We start from the raw sequence: 19,510 nt of genomic DNA on the forward strand, positions 1-19,510 counted from the left end.
TGACAACTCACAAGAGTATGCGTACTCCTAGGTGACTAATAAATAAATAATAAAAAATGCATCAATCTAAGTAAACTTAAGTAAAGTGTAAATAGTAAATAATTATTTATACCAAAACCCCCCTTAATTGCAACTTAAGGGAATGTACTTAAGCTTACATAATCTATGATTGAATTGCAGGATGGGTGCCCACTACTAAGCCATGTTAGGTACCCATGTACATAATGAAATGCAATCTCTCATAAAGCAGAGAAAGAGGGAAAACCTCATGGGAAAAACCCTCCTCCAAAAAGAGAGATAAAAAAAAAGATGCATGGATCAGTGATAGGTTCTCCAATATAGAAGTTTGATCCATGAGCATTGAATAATGTTCCTCCCCTTTGAAAGAAACAATGGCAAATGTACAGGTAAGATGTTTTCCCTATGTGTAGAAAAAATCTCGATGAAGAAAGGTGTCTCTGAAACCTACTCAATGGTCTCTATGTCAATACTGATGATGGATCCTTTCAATACTAATGAGAAGAAGTATAGATCTAGCAAGGATTGATATAGAACCTATTTCAAATAACCAAAAATCTTCTCAAATGATAAAGAGACCTCTTAAAACTGTTCTATTTAAGGATCCACAATCATATAAACCTGCAAAGATTGATCATGTAGAGAATGGACATGAGGGTCAGAGTGAGCCCTGGCAAAAATTGTAGAAGGATCATCTTCAACAAAGAGAAGATGTATATCGTCAAACAAGTCCTCCAAATCTGTTGTGTGTGACTCCATGAACAAACCTGAAATATCTGTCAAGAAGTCATCACCTGAGGATGAAACTGGAAGAGAAAGTGTGCCCTATTGTGTTGAAGAGCATGAATTATTCACTATGTCAATAGATGAAGAATTCACCTAAAAGAGAAGAATATCATTGATAGTGTCTCCCACATCTTCAATGTGAGACTCCACAAACAGTTGTGCAATGTCTGGAAGGAAGTCATCGCACGGAGATAAAATAGGAAGACATGAAGGTTTCTGTTGCATTGAATCCAAAGAACCTATGGCTGGAATTGGATCAGTAGAATCAATAAGAGTCTCAAGAGGTGTGATCTCATCTGGAGTTGAAAAAACCATTATTGAAGCTACTAAAGATATATAATGTCTCCTAGAAATGGAGGAACCTGTGGATCTCCATATGCTTCCCAAAGAGCCATCCAAACATTGTGAGAAAAACTTGCCATAAGAAGAGGAGAAAAAGATTCCTTACTCATACTGGTATACATAAAGTGAAGAAAAAGAAGAAGATAATATGCCCAATCTAGATTAGGTGGCAGTATCTTCAAGCAGAGATAAGGAATCACTTCCTAACGTTCTCTTAGATGATCAAGCATCAAAGCACTCCATTTCTGATAGTTTCTCAGTGTCAACTTCTATCTTAAACCACACTAACAGATGTAATAAGACTCCATGAAATCAATATATGTATACACCCCCGAAAATGTAAAAAAGATCAATCAACCCCCCTGCTGTATGATTTGAGCACTTAGTGCGATTATAATAACCAATTTAGGACCTATTTTTGAAAGTCGTATTTATGTCAATAGAACCTATAATTTGATTGCAGATCTGGAAAGCAAACAAAAAAAATGCACTTTCAAAAAAAATGGAACCTAATTATGTGTCCAGATGAGCTCGTACTAAGCATTTGAAGTGGCAAAAATTGGGATTTGTGAGTTGTAGAAAAATTTAGGAAACAAAGATCTCAAACCACCTACACCAATGTGTAGATCACAAAATTCTACCCCAGAATAAAATAAAATGTTCACAAAAAAGAGTTTGTATGAGGGAGATATCATTGTTTGAAAATTGTTGTTGTAAATATTTATCCTGAATTGCCATCTTCGCACCTCCAAAAATCAAATGACTTTAGATTTCACCTTAGATGTCTGATTTTGATGAAACAAAATCCAATCTGGGGTTTTTTTGACCTTTTGAATGTGATGCAAATATCTAATTTGCACCAGTAAGCTTCAATCTTTGAACCTACAAAATATCTCTCCTATAGGCTTGATGGCCAATTTTCCCAAAAAAATAATGCAAATCCGAAAAAAATTGCAGACTTGAAAGGAGATGCAAATGAAAAATACAAATATGGAAATTAAATGTACAAATCTGAAATGATCATACCAATTTTTCAAATTGGGCCTTTGGGTTGCCGGTTTGCAAAAAAAATTTGCCTCAATTTTGACTATTGCCCAACATAGGCGAATTTATAGCCGATTTTCATCGAATCGACATTTTGGATGCAATGGCTAGGTTTGTTTTGACTTTAGATGCTACCAATTTCTATGGATTCTCTGGATTTGGATTGAGGTGTTGAGGCAACAATGATCTCGAATGGCTATCTAAAGAGAATCTCCCCAAGCTCTGATACAATGTAAGAATTTGGTATAGCTCTGATACCATGTAAGAATTTGGTATAGCTCTAATACCATGTAATAATTTTCCTTAGTGAAGAATTCACCCAAGATCAAGGAACTCAAGCTCAAACACAATAATAGACCAAGAAAGTATGATCAATATGAGAATAAATTATTTCAAGGATGTACATACACACTAGGAGTGTCTGTATATAAAAGCCTCTAAGATGCATCTAGAATATGTCTAAAAAGAACTAGGAGATAAGCATGACAACTAAGCACATATCCTCTACAATAAGAGAATAAGCATGGTGAGGTGTCTCACATGTGTAGATGTTGTAGACACCATGTGCTCAAATAAAGTGCTTACTCCTATGTTGTAGACACCACATGCATAATTAGAGTGTTAATTCATGTGTTGTCAACATGACAACTCACAAGAGTACACATAAAATCTTGCTCTAATTTTTTTATACCATTTTACAAATTGTAAACCTAATACTACTTCTCAAACTTACAAGATATTTTAGTAGTTTGAATTAAGTAATCAACAATTTATTTATTTTAATTAAACATTTCAACTTATATATTTCTTAAAATAATATAATTATTAATATTTTTAAAATTTCATTCAACTCTCTCTATTATTCTACCTCTACTTGTCCTTATAACATATAATTCTCTCTTTTAGCTCTCTTTTCATGTCCTTCCTTTCTATATATAAGTCTTTATTCTCTTTCTTTTCTAATTATTGGCAGGAACTTTGACGCATTGCATCTCTTGTTGGAAGGCATGATCATTCAATAAGATATATAAGAGACCAAATATCAAACACCAAGGGTACGGGGAACATCAGGAAAAGAGAATTAAGTCTATAATAGAAGGGAGTCAACAAGAAATATAAATTGGGAGGATTCAATAAAAAAAAACCACATAAGCAGAGGCAGCAGGATATCGTATAGCAGCAATGTTGGGTAGTGCTAATCATATAAAATACAAGAAAGAAGTATATTAACAATATGGGATTACTTAAGCCATGAGAAGCTAAGTACTAGCAAGCATCTAGTCAAAGAGTATATGCCAACGTATTTTTCCATGGAAAGGATTACATTGGTCAATATCCAACATTGACGAGACTAGCATATGTCATTGATGCATTCCTAATATCATTTCGTACATTGAATTAGAGAAGATGAATGTTTTAAGCCTAGGTGGATAAAGATATGTAGAAGGGTGATCATAGACCAACACATATGAGGGGAAAATCATAGATCATAGGAATGGGATATAATTCGAATATGAAGAAGCAAGAAATCCTAAAGGTAACTATTCATGAGAATTAAATTGATTTAATATCAAAGAACTACACAACACTATCATGGGATCTAACATAACACATTTGGCTGGCAAAAAATCCAGTCAACTTCTCCCATATAATTTGACATTTGACTCAGCCCTTTAAACAATAACAGTAAACTGGTAGATCAACTAAGCATTCATAAATGATGGAAAAGGAGAAATACAGAAGCATAAATACTTCAGCATAGATTTTTGGTGATCATCCAAAGATTAAAAGCATATAAAATAGATAATAATTATTGAAGGATTATTGGTGTGGCCTTTGTCAGCTCTATATTATCTGTAGAGATATGTCTATATATATATAAGGATAGAATATCATGATTACACAAAACAAACTGGGAGGATCAGTTCTACCATGGGAAACAAAGACAAATTTCCTTTGAATCAGATAGAAGGTCTTATGCATTGTAGTAAAGAGAGAAAGCATTGATGGATGTTAGAAAACATTAAGAATAAACCTTATCAGTCAGCAATCGATCTGAATTCTTGTTCAGAAAGGAAGGAGTAAGTGAATGAGTCAAAGTAAGAATGAAGATACTTACTATCAAGGGCTGAGGTACGTATAGATATACATGGAGCAGAGATCATCTTTAGTTTCATAAAAAGAGATATTATATTTTAAAGAGATGGAGTGTGTACACATATATAAATCTTTTGAGAGAATTGAAATAAGATAGAACTCATCACAGTAAAAATCATAGGGAAGAAAGGAAAACATTAGAAAATTTAGAAGGATATTACAAATAAAATCACAATTGGAAATTCTAGAACAAATAGAAGAAGATCCCCTCTAGGGACATTACAGGGTGTTTGTCAGTTTTAGTCACCATACAAACAATGGTTCCTCAACATATTTGACCTCCAATGCATATATGGCTTCATTAAGCTTATCAATAACATAAAGGGTGACACACTGCTTTGTGTGGTTCCATGAGCATTCATTTTGTCTCTATAGCATATAAGCCCATGTAGCATCGTTGTCACACCTAATGGCCTTTCCACTAAAGTTATAGATTACTTATTCTCCCAAACATACAAAAAAAGAACTTCACATAAAAAGACACAAGTCATATATCAAATTAAAACACAACAAATGAAACTCTTTGGGTAATGTATCATTGTCCAATGCCAAGAATACTCCTGTGTTACCTAATCAATGATAGAACTCTAAACCAAATATATGCATTCTCATTATACTATCCGTCCATGTAAAACACTTTATCAATTATTTCAAAGACAAACCATTTAATTAAAATTATTGACCATGACGAGAAGCAATAAAGAAGATTAAGGAAAATGTTGAGTACTGTTATCTATGTAAAGACTCATTCAATTAAGAATTTCAAACATTTTTCTGGCATTAGAAGATTTGATCATATCTAAGACTAACCATAAGCACGACTCTAATTTCTATACTTGGCAAAACATGAATGTTATGCCTTAGAAGTTTTATACTGATAATTGGAGATACAGACATAGCATCAGATTGAAGATAGTGAAAAAAAAGTATACTAATGGATGCAACATTTTTACACAAAACTTGGTCCTTTAGACCCTCTTAACATGGCATTTTGAAACCTTAATCTATTCTGGAATTTTGGATTTTTTTTCAAATGATCCTTCATAACTGCAGTATGTGCCTCACAAACATATACATCGGCTTTTTGGGCTTCTTCAATAAGAGCATATAATATCGTCAAAACATCTTTGTGATTCTCCTCACGGTTTTCGAATCTGAAGTTGAAATGCTCAGGATGGTTAGAGAAAAAAAATGTAAGATTAGTAATTATCAACTTAATTGATAATGCTTCCTAACATTGCTTTCATATACAACACAATCTGCAGAAAGAGCAGCAGCAATGCAATATTATCTTTTGGGATTCAAATATACCTTGACAGGAAAATGTTATCTACAAGGAGAAAGGCATCTATATCATATGTGAATTTTTAAAAGAAAAATTTTCAATCATACCTTCGACCCACAATAGTAAGTTCATCTTTCCCAATATTATACCATTTTCCTACCATAGCCCTTAGTCGCCTAGCTGCATATTTGGAAAGGCCAAGCTCCTTTACAGAGACATAAACTTTGACTCTCCTATTTTTTTGGTGAAATGCATTTCCCCCAGGCGCTAAAACAACATGAGTCTCCCATCTCAAAATTGGCCCCTTACCAGAAGGATATTTCTTGAAGTCATCATTGTTTACATTGCTTCTTTTGGCATATTTTTCCACCATTTTCTCTTCAAATTCTTTGTATAATGCATTAGTTGCCTCAAGCCCTACTTCACCACTTTTACATCTCTCACAAAGCTCATTAAATTTTGCTTCAATTTCCTGTTTTATATCCTCTGTGTCCAAACAACCATAATGTAAGACATAAATCCAATCCCAAATATCAAGTATTAAAAAACATGAGTGATTTTCAAATGCTTTAGCTACTCATAGGATTAGGCATGAAAGACCACTTTTAGTAAATTAGCTGGAAGGAAGAGTACTTTAAAGGGGAGAAAGAGGTTATAAGTTGTGTGCAAGCTTTCAATCATAAATCATAGACAAAATTGTGCAAGGATGAACTCTGGATTGAGCACTCAACTAAATAGGCCTATAGTAAATAAAATGAAAGATATAAGCTCATATTTTAATGCTAGCAAAACAATATATATTGCATCATGATAGCAATTGATATAATTTTAGCTAAAGAGGGCTGTGGGTGATTGATTGAAAAGCGAGAAACAAACGACCATAATTTAAAAGAATGCATCTAGAATATGTAATGAGCATATTAAAAGGTCCATTCCGATGCAATTGCTACAAAAAACAATGGGAAATAAAATGTTAGATTACCATAGGATCATCCAATATCAGCATACATAAATTTGTGACATCTCCATTGCTAGCTTAAAAATAGAAAATAAATGAGCAAAGAAGTCCTACTACAATAAGTATCATCCAGTTACTTTAGAATGGAATGTCAGGAACTAGCAAATGGCTGCAAGAGTCATGCTAGTGAAGGTGAAAGGTAAGATTATTCACTCTATGCTTTGTAAGTAAATGCATTTGTCTACCAAAGAAAAACCACATGCCTAACCCAAAAGCATCCTTGGAAAGCAACCTGATCCTTCATATCGGAAACCATTCCTCACTTCCAGAGCCTAGAGTCCATTTAAGACTATAGGTAAGAAGAGATGGACAAGTTTGGTTCAACACAAATATCACATTGCACATGACACATTTGATGCTTGGGAAGACTGAACTTGCACACTAAAAGTGATTCATAATTTCTTAACTCTATGCTTGTAAAAATTAAGAACACAAATTTTAATAAGCTTTACTACTTAAATTCATATCAAAAGACCCTTAAAAGGAAATGAAAGCTATGGTAGTAACTGAATACATAGATTTTCACCCTCGAAAAACTAGCTTTGGTTGTGGCAACTACACTTCTAACACAATGTTATTAAGACTTGTATGAGTACGATTATATACTAAGAGTATGTGTTAGTCCCTTTTTGAGCCCCATTGTTTCAAAGTGTTTTTGGAGTAATTTTGATATTCAACGGTCGTATCTTTTGTCTAGGGTGGGAAGTTTAAAATAAACCCTAAATATAATATAAGTGTTTTGAAAAAACCTCATATTATTTTGAATCCTTTGATAGGGTTGTTTTCTTTACTAGGTTTATTTTTTGAAGAATGGGGTTAATTATTTTAATTTCTTGGTTTTACTCTGCCCATGGTTGCATCCTAGTTAGTTCACGTCCTAGTTAAATATGTTTGGTTAACCCAAGTGATGAGCTATTTTCAATGACTGCCAATCTACCTTAGATCTATTGTTCTCGTTTTATCATTTTGTAAAGGTGTTGTCTCTTTATTTTATGTGACAATGCGAGCTTTTGACACTTGTCCGATGGGACCAAAGAAATGCAGTAATCCTCACGATTAATCTTAGCCCTCAGATGCTAAAAGGATCAAAGCTTGTTGCTTTTTTGTTAAGGAAACTTATGAGTATTTTAACAATAGTGACATGGTGACATGTTGACATGTGGATATGGTGGACCCATTGAAAACCTTTAAGGATGTCACGTCATCACAAGATAGCAGTCACAAGTGATTGGTTTATGACTTAGGCCAAGCAATTTCTTAAGGATGACTTCTTGATTGTTGATCAAGATGAGCATCTACAGATGTGTTCTTTCCATGAAAAGATATCCAAGTTTTAAGACTTGTGACAAAGTGAGAAGCTGCCATGTGTTCCTATGGGTCCCAAAGGGATGGTAAAATAGGCAAAATCTCCAACCATTGATCAGAGGTGAAATCAATGATTCTCGTATTGTTGCGATTTCAAGGTGCACGATTTTTAACCACAGTGACAAAATGACTGGATGCCATATGTCTAGGGTGGGACCAAGTGTCTTGCAAGCTTCAAAAGAAATAATATCATCATAAAACACCAGGTGGCATGTACTAATTCGCTCTTAGTTTGCCTTATACAATATTAAGATGTTATTCCCAACTATCAGATCAAAAAGTGATCGACGAGCATCGCTTTGTCACTATGAAGAAATGCTCAAATTTTAAGACTTGCAACAAGGTGAGAAATCACTGCATGTCCCTATTAGCTAGCATTATGGTATTTTAACAAATAGAAAATCTTGACCATTCAATATCCAACAGATCAATGGATGTCGCATGATCACAAAAGAAACATGGAGGGTGATTAACCAAAGCAATAAAGCGATAGAGTGATACATATTCTTAGTGGGCCCACTATCAATGGTTTGCTATCTCGCTATTTCAAGATGCACAAGTTTTAACCAAAGCAAGCAATTGCCACGTGTCCCACTACATGAAAAGATGACTCAGTTCAAATTTGAATCACAACTATCATATTCTTTTTAGATCAATGGCCAGTTTTCAAATTCTATTATACTACATGCACAATTCAACTATTGGACACATTAATGGTGAATTAAGACACCACTTGTTCCAGTGAATTTAGCATAAAGTATGTAATTTATTCTAGATTTTGGCACAACGTAATACAGAGTAGACAGATCTTAAATTCTTGAATTTCTAGATTGTAAGTCCCTCTTTACCACATCTAAAACAATTACCATGAAATCCACCTCTAGAATAAGAATTACCACTTCCTCGGTAAGAATTAGTGCCTCCTCAGTAATAATTACCACTTTTCCATTTAGTCTTGCCTTTGTCATCATTCTTCCATTGATATTTTCCTTTATCCTTCATAGAACTATCAGATCTGCCACTTTCTCCATCAGATCTACCTCTGCCTCTCTGGAATCTACCACCTCTACCTCTCTGTCTTTGTTCATGCTTCTTTGTCAAGATATCCTCAGTAAATCCATTAATGTACCTGGCAATTTTCTCAACATCATCATCTACATGTCCAGATCTGATGTCTAGTCTATAGAATTCCTTAGTATACTCTTTCACAGTCATGTCTTTTTGCTTCAAATTTTGCATCTTTCTCAACAAGCCAATTTGGTAATCAGTGGGAAGGAATTTGTTCTTTACCATGTTCACCATCTTTGGCCAAGTTCTAATCTTCTCCTTTCCTCTCCTTTTCCTATCAATTTGCAAGTGCTCCCACCATAATGATGCATGGCCTTTTGTTGAGATAATGGGTGTTGCACACATTGCATAATATTGTTATTTTATGATTTCATTTTATTATGTAATGTTGTGCCTAGATGGACGTGCAACATGTAAAGATTCTCATGGAATATTCTTGATGAGTTGTATTGTAACATTGTAAAAATATTTTATGTAATTATTTAATATTGGAGAAAAGAATTAAATTCCCAATATTAAATGTGGGGTCAGCGAGTTAGGTAGCACATGGTTTTAGCACATGGTTTATGTAATACCACTTGGTGGTTTTGTGGGACTTGCTACTATATAAGCAGCCACAAGGGTAGTTGTTGTAGATAGAGAGTGAGTGACAAGGAGAAGACAAAAGGCAAGAGTCAAGTGGGACAAGGCTTGACAGGTTAGCCAAGGGAGCATTTGTGAAGGTTGAAAGCATGGCATGGGATGTGTGGATTCATGCTTGTTCACATAGTTTGCTCGGTTGTGGCTATGGCCATGAAGGCTTCCATGGTTGTATGGAAATGGTTTTTTTGCTGAATAATACATGATGATGGATGCTTTTGGAGGCTGGGTTTTTTCCCTCAATGAGGGTTTCCCAGGGTATATCTTGTGTCACAATTTTGTGGGTATGTTTTCTATTCTCTTGCATGTGGATTTTAATTCTGTGTTTATTTTGGATCTATTATGGGTTATGTGGAAACGGTTATATTCTTTGTTGCCAAGTTTCCTTACACCTTTTAGCCTAGTGACTACAATCTTCACCTTTCTATTATCAGGAGTGTTTTCATACTCAAAGAACTTCTCCATATCAGAGATCCAATCCAACAAAGCATCAGTGTCCAATTTTCTATCATAAGGAACAAATTCTATAGCAAGTTTTGAATTCACTCTAGCAAATACTCTCAACAATCTTTCCTCATCTTGATCTTCTTTAGGTTTTGGATTATGGTTTGGTGCTACTACTTCATCATCACTTACATCATCGAGATGTGCTCCTCTCCTTTGGGCTATCTTCATAGCATCTAATCTAGCTGCAATTTGTCTCAACTAATCCAATATAGCATTATAAACATTATTTCCTCTACCACAAACCATCTTCACAAATCAAGTTCCTGCAAGATCGTAATCCTCTTCAAGTTATAGGTCAAATCCACAGATCTGCCACACTACAACCAAATCCAAATCAGGGTTCTACATAATCCAATCTCCACAAGGAAACCTCAGGCTTTGATACCAACTGACACAGGCAAGAGGGGAGAATAATTAGGGTCACCCAGCTATCCAAACCACCTTGCAAGAGTTAACACAACGGAAGAAAACACAAGTGGACAACAACCAGAGGAGGAAGAAGAGTGAATTACTTTTATTGATTCATCAAGATATCTTCATACATGCCTAGCTATAAGGCCTTCTAGGTTATAGCCAATTACAATACATTTAGTTACAAATATCCAATAGCAAATTCACACCTTTAGTTATGCTCTCTTCTCTTTTCTCTCTAAAACTTCTTCTCAAAACTTCTCCTCTAAAAAATTCTTCTCTAAAACTTGCCTAAATCTAAGCCTAAGTATTCTATATATAATTGCCAAAATGGCTTACATAACATTCTAGAACATAGAGAAGCCACAAGTCGGCTCTCAACAAATATAACTACCTATACCAAAATTAAATGCAAGCAAAGTTGGCCCAAATAGGAACCAGACACAGATTACTTGGCAAAAGAAAGCTTTCCAAAATTGGCACTCGGCATACACTGGGTAACTCGGCACATGAAGAAACACTTGGCATGCATTGAGTAACTCGGCCCATGAAGAAACACTCAACATACACTGAGTAACTCGGCACCTGAAGAATCACTCGGCATACATTGGGTAACTCAGCACCTGAAGAATCACTCAAAATATACTGGGTAACTCGGCACATGAAGAAACACTCGGCATGCACTGAGTAACTTGGCACATGAAGAAACACTCGGCATACATTGGGTAACTTGACACATGAAGGAATACTACAGTAACTCGGCACATGAAAGAATTGCTACAGTAACTCAGCACATGAAGAACTACTAGGCACATGAAGAAATTGCTAGGCACATGAAGGACTCCTAGGCACATGAAGGAATTGCTAGGAACATGAAGAACTACTAGGCACATGAAGGAATTTCTAGGGCTAGGCACATGAAGGATTGCTAGGCACATGAAGGAATTGCTAGGCACATGAAGGACTACTAGGCACATGAAGGAACTACTAGGTGAACTACTAGGATAAATATGTTGCCATTGCTATTAAAGGTTGAAGATCAAGGTCCTATAAATTTTGGAGGATTATTCTAAGTAATAGAGAATTGGAATGACCTACCTGGTTGTTTTCTTGAGCTACTCAGTTGCGTGGTTGAGCTATTTGGTTGCTTGAGCTGGTTGTCTGTTGGATTGAGCTACTTGGCTACATGCTTGAGTTGCTTAGTTGTTTTCTCGATTTGGTTGGGTGTCCACTATCTGTTTAAGCTGGATGCTTGTTACTTGTTTGCCATGTCATCATTGAATTTTCAAAGGGAATATTTCTTTTAAAATTTAAAAGTGGTGGCTTCAAGTTTATAAAGGCAAGTCTAATTATCGCTTCATTGCATACTTGGTATTTTCTTTGGGACCAGATTAATATTATATTTGGAAGAGGTTACTTTAGGCATAAATATTCTTCTTCTTCTTACAAGGCCACTCCTTACAAGGTGATTAAATGCTCTAACAAGGTCACACCTAACAGTGTATTTTGTAACCTTTAACTAGGTTGGCTCCTAATAGGGTTCACTTTAGAAGAGTGAAAAATAGTAACTAGTTACATTGGTGGTTTTTCCCATATCGGGTTTCCACGTTAAATCTGGTCTCTCTTATGTTCATTTCTTTTCTCTCATGTTTGCAAGTTATTACTATTGATGTTAGAACTGCTAAAGTTAGACATACTCTACATTTATCGAGTTACAACATTCTCTGTATGTTCACTAAGTGACAACAGTGATCAATTTTATTAGACATCTAAGGGATCAGTGTATAATTTTTTGTCGTAACTGATTCATCCCCCCCAGTTACTCCATCTATATTTCCAAAAATTGGTATTAGAACTTTTGATGCTTGTAAGAAAGGTTCCAAGGACCTAACCTAAAGATCAAGATGTCTTACAAAAGAGAAATTCCAAAGCTTAAGAAAGACAACTTTTCAGCATGGCAGGGACTTATGAGACTTAATCTAGCTTCCATTGGTGATTCAGGATGCAAATATCTTGATGATGAATACATAGCTCCTACTGGTATATTATCTATTGGAGATATTGTTGAGAAAAAGAGCCATAACACCATGATGATAGACATTGCATCAACTCTTAGCTATGAATAATTGATGAGATCAACGACTACAAAAATGCTTTTGAAATGTGGAATAGGCTAAAGGACATCTATGGTGGTGATGAAAATGTAAGGAGAGCCAAAGCAGAAAGCCTTAGAGGACAATTTGATCAGACGAGAATGGAAGAAGATGAAAATATTGCCAAATATGTGAAAAGAGTCAAAGCTAGTGTCAGTGCAATCAGAGCTTCTGGAGGAGACATCAAGGATGACTCTTTTGTAAGTAAAGTTCTTAGAACATTACTTCCTATTTATGAAATTAGAGTATCTACTATTCAAGAAAGAAGGTGTGAAGAAAATCATAAGATAACTTTGGATGCCACAGTGGGAAGATTGACAACTTTTGAGCTAGACAACTATGACAATTATGTTCCAACTTCCAAGAATATTGTATCTGTATTTGAGGCCAAACTTTCATATAAGGAGAAAGGCAAGAAAATAAAGGACATTCAGTCAAAAAGTGAAGAAGAATTAGAGGAAAGTTCTGATAGTGATCCTAAAGTTGTTGAAGAAAGGAAATATTCTAGAGGTAGAGGAAAATACAAAGGTAGATTTCCCTAATCTATTTTTCATGTGAAGAAATTGGTCATATTTCTACTAGGTGCCCAAACAAAGAAAGCAAGGATGAGAAGAAAAGTCACAAGTACAATGGTAAGAAGGATTTCAAAAATCACAAATCATTCAAGGATGAATGTAAGAAAACCTATTTAATGGCTAAGGATTTTGATAATAGTGAATATGAAATAGTTTACATTGTTGTAAAAGAGGAATCTAATGATGAAGGAGATAAGATGGCATTTATCTCTCATGTGAGCAAAAATGATACATGGATCATAGATAGTGGTGTTGGAAATATTTGGGATATGATAGGTTACTAAGAGGGGAGAGGTGAATCAGTAACCTTAAATTTTTTTATTAATTTATCACACATTCATCTATGCTACTGCATGGATTAGTTCTGAAACATAAAACAATCATTACAAGAAAAAACAATATTTTGGTGACCCAGAAACCTTCCAAATAGAAAGTAAAACTAGGGTGGGGATGATACCCACAAAAATTCAATACTGCAGTATAAAGTTGGCCAGTTAAGGCTTACATTGACCACTTCTAGTGATCTTCCCTGTTAGGAGCACAAAGGACTGCTAGGTCCACCTTGTTAGAGGATTTGCAAACATACAATGAAGTATGCACTCTGTTAGGAGATTTGTACAAAGACCGTTAAGTCTACCTTTTTAGAGGATTCAAAAATTTGATTCACCTATTAGGATGAAGTAGTGGATCTTCTTGCAACTAATTGCTGATAAGATCCCTTATGCATTGATCACCTCATGTGATGGATATAACTTTTCAGTCTCTAACTTGACCTTGTTGTGTACCTTGAACTGTTGCTGATGATCTTTCACATATACTTCAAATTACTTCATAATTCCTTCTCATTCCATGCATTATAGATTCATTCACACATGATATCTTACAATACATCTTACATATATACCTTTCAATCTTACAAAATTACAAGGTTGGCCAAAATACAAGTAAACGAATACATTACAGAGTTGGCCCAATAGTAAATAACTCAAGTTCACTAAACTGAGTCGGCGACCTTCTGATATTCGGTGTACACTACATTACTTGGCATCATTATGCACTTGGTAGAAGTGAAGGCTCGGTCCATACTAATCACTCAATGTAGTTCTAAACTCGGTAACCACTGGTGACTCGGTAAATGTAGTGTCACTCGGTAGATACTGTACACTGAGTTTACCTTGCTTCACTCAGTAAACACTAAATATTTCATCGCTTAGTTTTCTTTGAATCTTCATGACATAAATTATCTGCTCGATAGACACTTTTAAGCATGGTAGATACTAAGAAGCTCGGTAGACATTGCTGGACTTCACATTGTCTGAATTTTCTCGGTAGCCACTGTTTTCTCAGTGTAAACTGCTGAACTACTAAGTTTACAAGGTAACCACTTGATGCTTGATAAGCATATAGAATTGAGTAATTGTTGTCACTAATGAAAAAATAATCATAGTGAAAAAACACTTATGAATCAAAACTTAGCCAAAATTGATCTTTGTAAATCCACTATATACATATCTTACATGTCTCACATATCTCCCCGTATGGCATGCATAGCTTTTATCTGTACAATGTCTCTCTTATTCCTTATTCATCTCATATTCCCAATGTCAACAATCTTATCTCCCCCTACCAACAATCTCATCTCCCCCTTTTTGACTATAATGCCAAAGAATGTATATACAATGAATTTAAATTGAGACACCAAAATGTGAGAGAAAATTTGAGTGTACCTTGAGAATAAGAGACAATGTATTATCCCAATTGTCTTGCAAAATTTTGTAGGTGGAGAGAGCCACTTGAACTTTTGCTAAAAGATCAATCATATGATCTGCTATTGAAAAATTGTTGTCATGAATCAATGTTTTCGAGTAGGCAATGTGTTTTTGCATTTGATCCATGACTGGAAGAATCATATTTTGAATGTTGATTACTATAGACCAAATTTTGTCTTCTTCTTTGAGTAACTCTACCTGCATTTTGGACAAAAATTTCACCTTTGTGTGATGGGATGAGCTTGAACTATGGTCAAGCTGCAACTTTTGAGCATCGTCCTTCATTTCCACATCTAATTTATTCAATTTTTCTTTGACTTCCTTAGTGAACTTGGTAACATCACAGAGCTTGCCAAAAAGTGATGTTACATTTGTGAATGCTTTCTCAATATTGTTCAAAATTGAGGTTAATTCAATGTGTTTTATTGCAATGTGCTGAGCAATGTACTCAAGCACTTTATTATCAAATTTCTTTTCTGCCTTTTCAATGAGTTTCTCTTCTCTAGAAGGTGTCCTCATTTAAATTATCTACAACCTCTTCTAATTGCAACAAAATGTGTTGAGATGAATCAAAATCAACACCAATAGCTTCAATAATTATTTTTTTAGCATTTTCTATTATAGTATATTCTCTATCTCTTTCTTCTCTGAGTTGCTTCTACCTTGCCTTTTGCTCTACAAGCTGACTAATCATTCTCATCTCACTGGCTAAGGTATTGTCCAAGTCTATCTTGGGAATAACAATTTCTTTATCCAAGTCTATGTCTTCATCAATTTGTTTTCCAGTAAGCATAAGTTTTAGACGAGTATTTGGTTTTACTTCTGTGCTAACTTCCTTGGATTTGGAATAAAAGACAATAATTGACATAGATGGACTAGCAGAAAATACTTGAATTGATGCAACTAGAGAAAAGCTAAGAGAAGTATCGGCTGAATCCAAAATTGGTGTGCTTCCCAAAAATGATGTACAAATAGGTAGTGTATAGGCTAGAATATTCACAATTGGAGTAGACAAAATTGTAGAAAGAACTATAGAACTTACTATACATGTAACAGAGGAGGTAGACATAGCTGATTGCTTGGATGCTGATGGAGAAGGCTATAGCTCAATAGATGAAGTAATGGTTACTTCCATAGATGATGCTCAGAGTTGTGGGGAAGCGAGAGTAGTTGATGTTTTTGATGTGGTCAATCCTGTTGAAGCTGTCTCTAACCCTGACGATGTTGTAGTCTTGGGTGGAGAGTGAGGAAGGGAAGCAATGAATTGTGTTGCAATCTTCATTGGATCATCTTCTTCATCCTCTTCCTCCTTGTCTTCCTCTTTAGCTTCTTCCCCTTTTTCTTCATCATTAGACCTTAGTGCCTGATCATCACTAGCTCTTGGAGCACTATCATCTCCTTCATCACTTCTAGTGCCATCATTATCCTTGATTACCACTAGATCATTACTAGGCTTATGCAGATGATAGATGTTCTTCCACATGTTTTTTGCATCTTTGACAACATGCTCAATGTCCTTGATTAAAATCAAACATGTGTGAAATCTGATCATCATTTTACCTTCATTGTTCTTCATAGTTTCCTTTATTTCTTCCTCAATAAAACTCGGTAGAAGATTCTTCAAGGATTGCTCATATATGTCCTTGGCTATTTGGGTAGTAGACTTCCACCTTGGTTGTAATATTACCAATAGCTCTTTGGAGATTTGAGGGGCAATCTAGTATGGGGAGTATTTCCATTTTTCCATCTTATTAAGTACCAGTTCCTCAATCTACATCTTTTCTACATCAGTCCTTGTTTCAAATTTCAATGCTTTGAAATTTGTGATGCTAGCTCCCTCTTGCTAAGTACTACTTCATCCTTATTCTTACCTTTACCTCTTCTTGTGAAGACAATTGTGGAAGCCTTTGGGGGTTTTGTGATGATAACCCTACCTTTCTTCTTGGCTGGCTCTACCTCCTTCTCTGATTCTTCCTCTTTATCTTCTAGTTCATGCTCCTCTTCTTCATCCTCTCCTTTTCCCTTGGTAATCATTAAAGGCTTGGTAGTAGTTTTCAACTTGGCAACCTTTCTTTTACCTTTACTAATTGCTTGGGGAAGTTTGATTTCCAATTCTATTATGGCTTTAGCCTCATCATAGGTTTCAAAAATTGGTTGCTTGGAATCTACTAGTTCATTTACCAGTGCTTCAATAATATCCCTAGTTTCATCAATGTTTACCTCATAAGGTAGAGGTTTTACCCATGCAACTTGGGACCTGACTGCCTGAATATATACTCTGTCGTAGTCAACCATAAAACAAACATCATCTTTGTAATCTTCAACAAGTTTAGGAGGAATTTTGAACCTATTGTTCATTTTCTCCTTGAAGTCCTAAAAATAGTTGTACATTATACTGTCAAAATTGACACCCATTTCTGCTATAAACTCATTAATTTGATAAAGAATGGGGACATTCTTTCTCCATACGACAGAACCTTTGGAGGGAAAGAATTTTTGTGCATAGAAGAATAAACATGTCAACAATGATCCGAATTTATAGGGGTTATTCTTGGATGATCTGATATTGTCCATGTTTTTGTTCAATTTTCTTAACATTCAGTTAGACAAGTCATACTCCAAGTTCTTCTTTACAACCTTAAACACTAGGTCTATAGCCTCACACGACACACTGTTCAATCAGCTTGAACTATAGATCTTGTGAGCTATCACATGAATTCCATATCTAAGTTCATTGTTAGTAACTATGCTAACCTTTAAGCCTCTGCCATCCCACTAAGCTAGGGTTTTCTTTTGAAGTTCATCCTGACCTAGGGTTTTTGTAGATTTGGCTTTGCTGAGTATGGGAAGGCCAGCAATCTTATGAATCATCTTCTTAGTGATTAGTACAGGTTGCTCCAGCTATAGCTGACCATTGTGAACATGGCTAAGGATATATCTAATCCATTTTATTTAGAAGCTTCTTGGCATATGGGAGATTTTTGTCAACTCTTTTGTCTCTAGATGTTTATGTTTGGGTTTCAGAGAGACACTAACACACATTTCTTCTAACACACTATCCTTTTCTAGGATTCCTATTTCTTGGATAGAACATTTGAAATGAGTCTAGATATCATTGATTAAAAGTACCTTTGGTGGTATCTGTGATTGTGCACCATTAGGGTCTAGTGCCTCTATAACTAGGTGAACCAACTTGAAGTTTGGTGCTTTCCATTATGTGCCCTTGACCTACTTTTCTAATCCATGTTTCACCTTGCTAGTGCTTGTGCTTGTAGAAGCCATTATTGCTTGATAAGTGATGGAAATCTTTGAACAAACTTCTTTATCTGCAAATTCACTCAAAATCAATTTGAAATCACTTGAATATACTTGGAAATATTTTAGCTCTAAGAATATGATGAAAATGAAGTTGAATTTTGCCAATTTTGATTAAAAGTTTGCCATTAATGCTAGGTACCATGATTTCATAGTGCATGACAAATTGTCATCCACTAACCTAACTCGACATAAGTATCAACTCGATAAACAAACAAAATTCTCTTTACTCCTAACCTCGCTCGATAAGATCTTCAACTACTATGCTCGATAGACTCTGATGCACTCAGTGAAAGATAACTTTTTAGTGATCTCGATGTATCTGCACTACTGATCAGATCATTTTTCTTTCCTTACATTTCTTGAAACTACTTATGATTTCCTTGGTGAGTATAGCTCCAACTCATTCTTAGGAGTTTAGTTTGAGGGGATGGAGTCACACATTTCTTGAGTGACTTCACTTCCATGATTTGAGCTTGCATCTTCAGTGGATTTAGGAATCCATTATTGCTTCGTCTTTTTCCTTATGTTGTCAACCCTTGCTTTCTTTTCATCTTCAATTTTACCTATATTCATGTAGTTTTTAGATGTATGATTGAGTTTAGTGCATGTATAACACCTTATAGTAGTGTCCTACTTCCTTAGGTGATGCCTTGCATAAATTATACCACTATGTCCATATTCTCCACAATAATGACATCTGCACCAGGTATTGTAGTCCCATCGAAATATTGCCTTTACAAGTTGTTCAGTTGGATTGAATGTTTTGGATCTGCATTGAGATGCCTTGTGACCATGCTTTTTGCATTTGTGATAGTTACCTTCAAATTTTGGTTTCTCCTTGCAGTCATTGGCTTTGTGACCATGCTGATTGCAGTTATAGCACTTTCCATTGAATTTTCCTTTTCCATTGCTCTAGCATTTGTTTGATGTGTGACCAATTTTTCCACAATTATTGCATGAGGGTTTTAGATTCCTTTTTGCACCTTGCTTGGAAGATTCACCTTGTTCTTCATTGTATCCAAGTCCTGCTTTATCATTTTTATTATGAAGATTCT

The 19,510-nt window shown here is 35.2% G+C and overlaps 1 protein-coding gene across 1 annotated transcript in view; it reads right to left on the reverse strand.

Annotated features, from left to right (window-relative positions):
• Positions 1 to 5,296: 5,296 nt before the first annotated feature.
• LOC149560763 (uncharacterized) overlaps positions 5,297 to 19,510 on the reverse strand; it is a 196,802-nt gene continuing 182,588 nt past the window's right edge. The window contains exons 3-4 of the mRNA XM_089827680.1: positions 5,740 to 6,118; positions 5,297 to 5,501 (exon numbers count right to left, since the gene is read on the reverse strand). Coding sequence (XP_089683806.1) covers positions 5,297 to 5,501; positions 5,740 to 6,118 — 584 coding nt within the window. The remainder of the gene's footprint in view (positions 5,502 to 5,739; positions 6,119 to 19,510) is intronic.

Source organism: Cupressus sempervirens, chromosome 4 (genome assembly GCF_028749045.1).
Source record: "Cupressus sempervirens isolate cs-2001-9-10 chromosome 4, ASM2874904v1, whole genome shotgun sequence".
NCBI classification, from domain to species: Eukaryota; Viridiplantae; Streptophyta; class Pinopsida; order Cupressales; family Cupressaceae; genus Cupressus; species Cupressus sempervirens.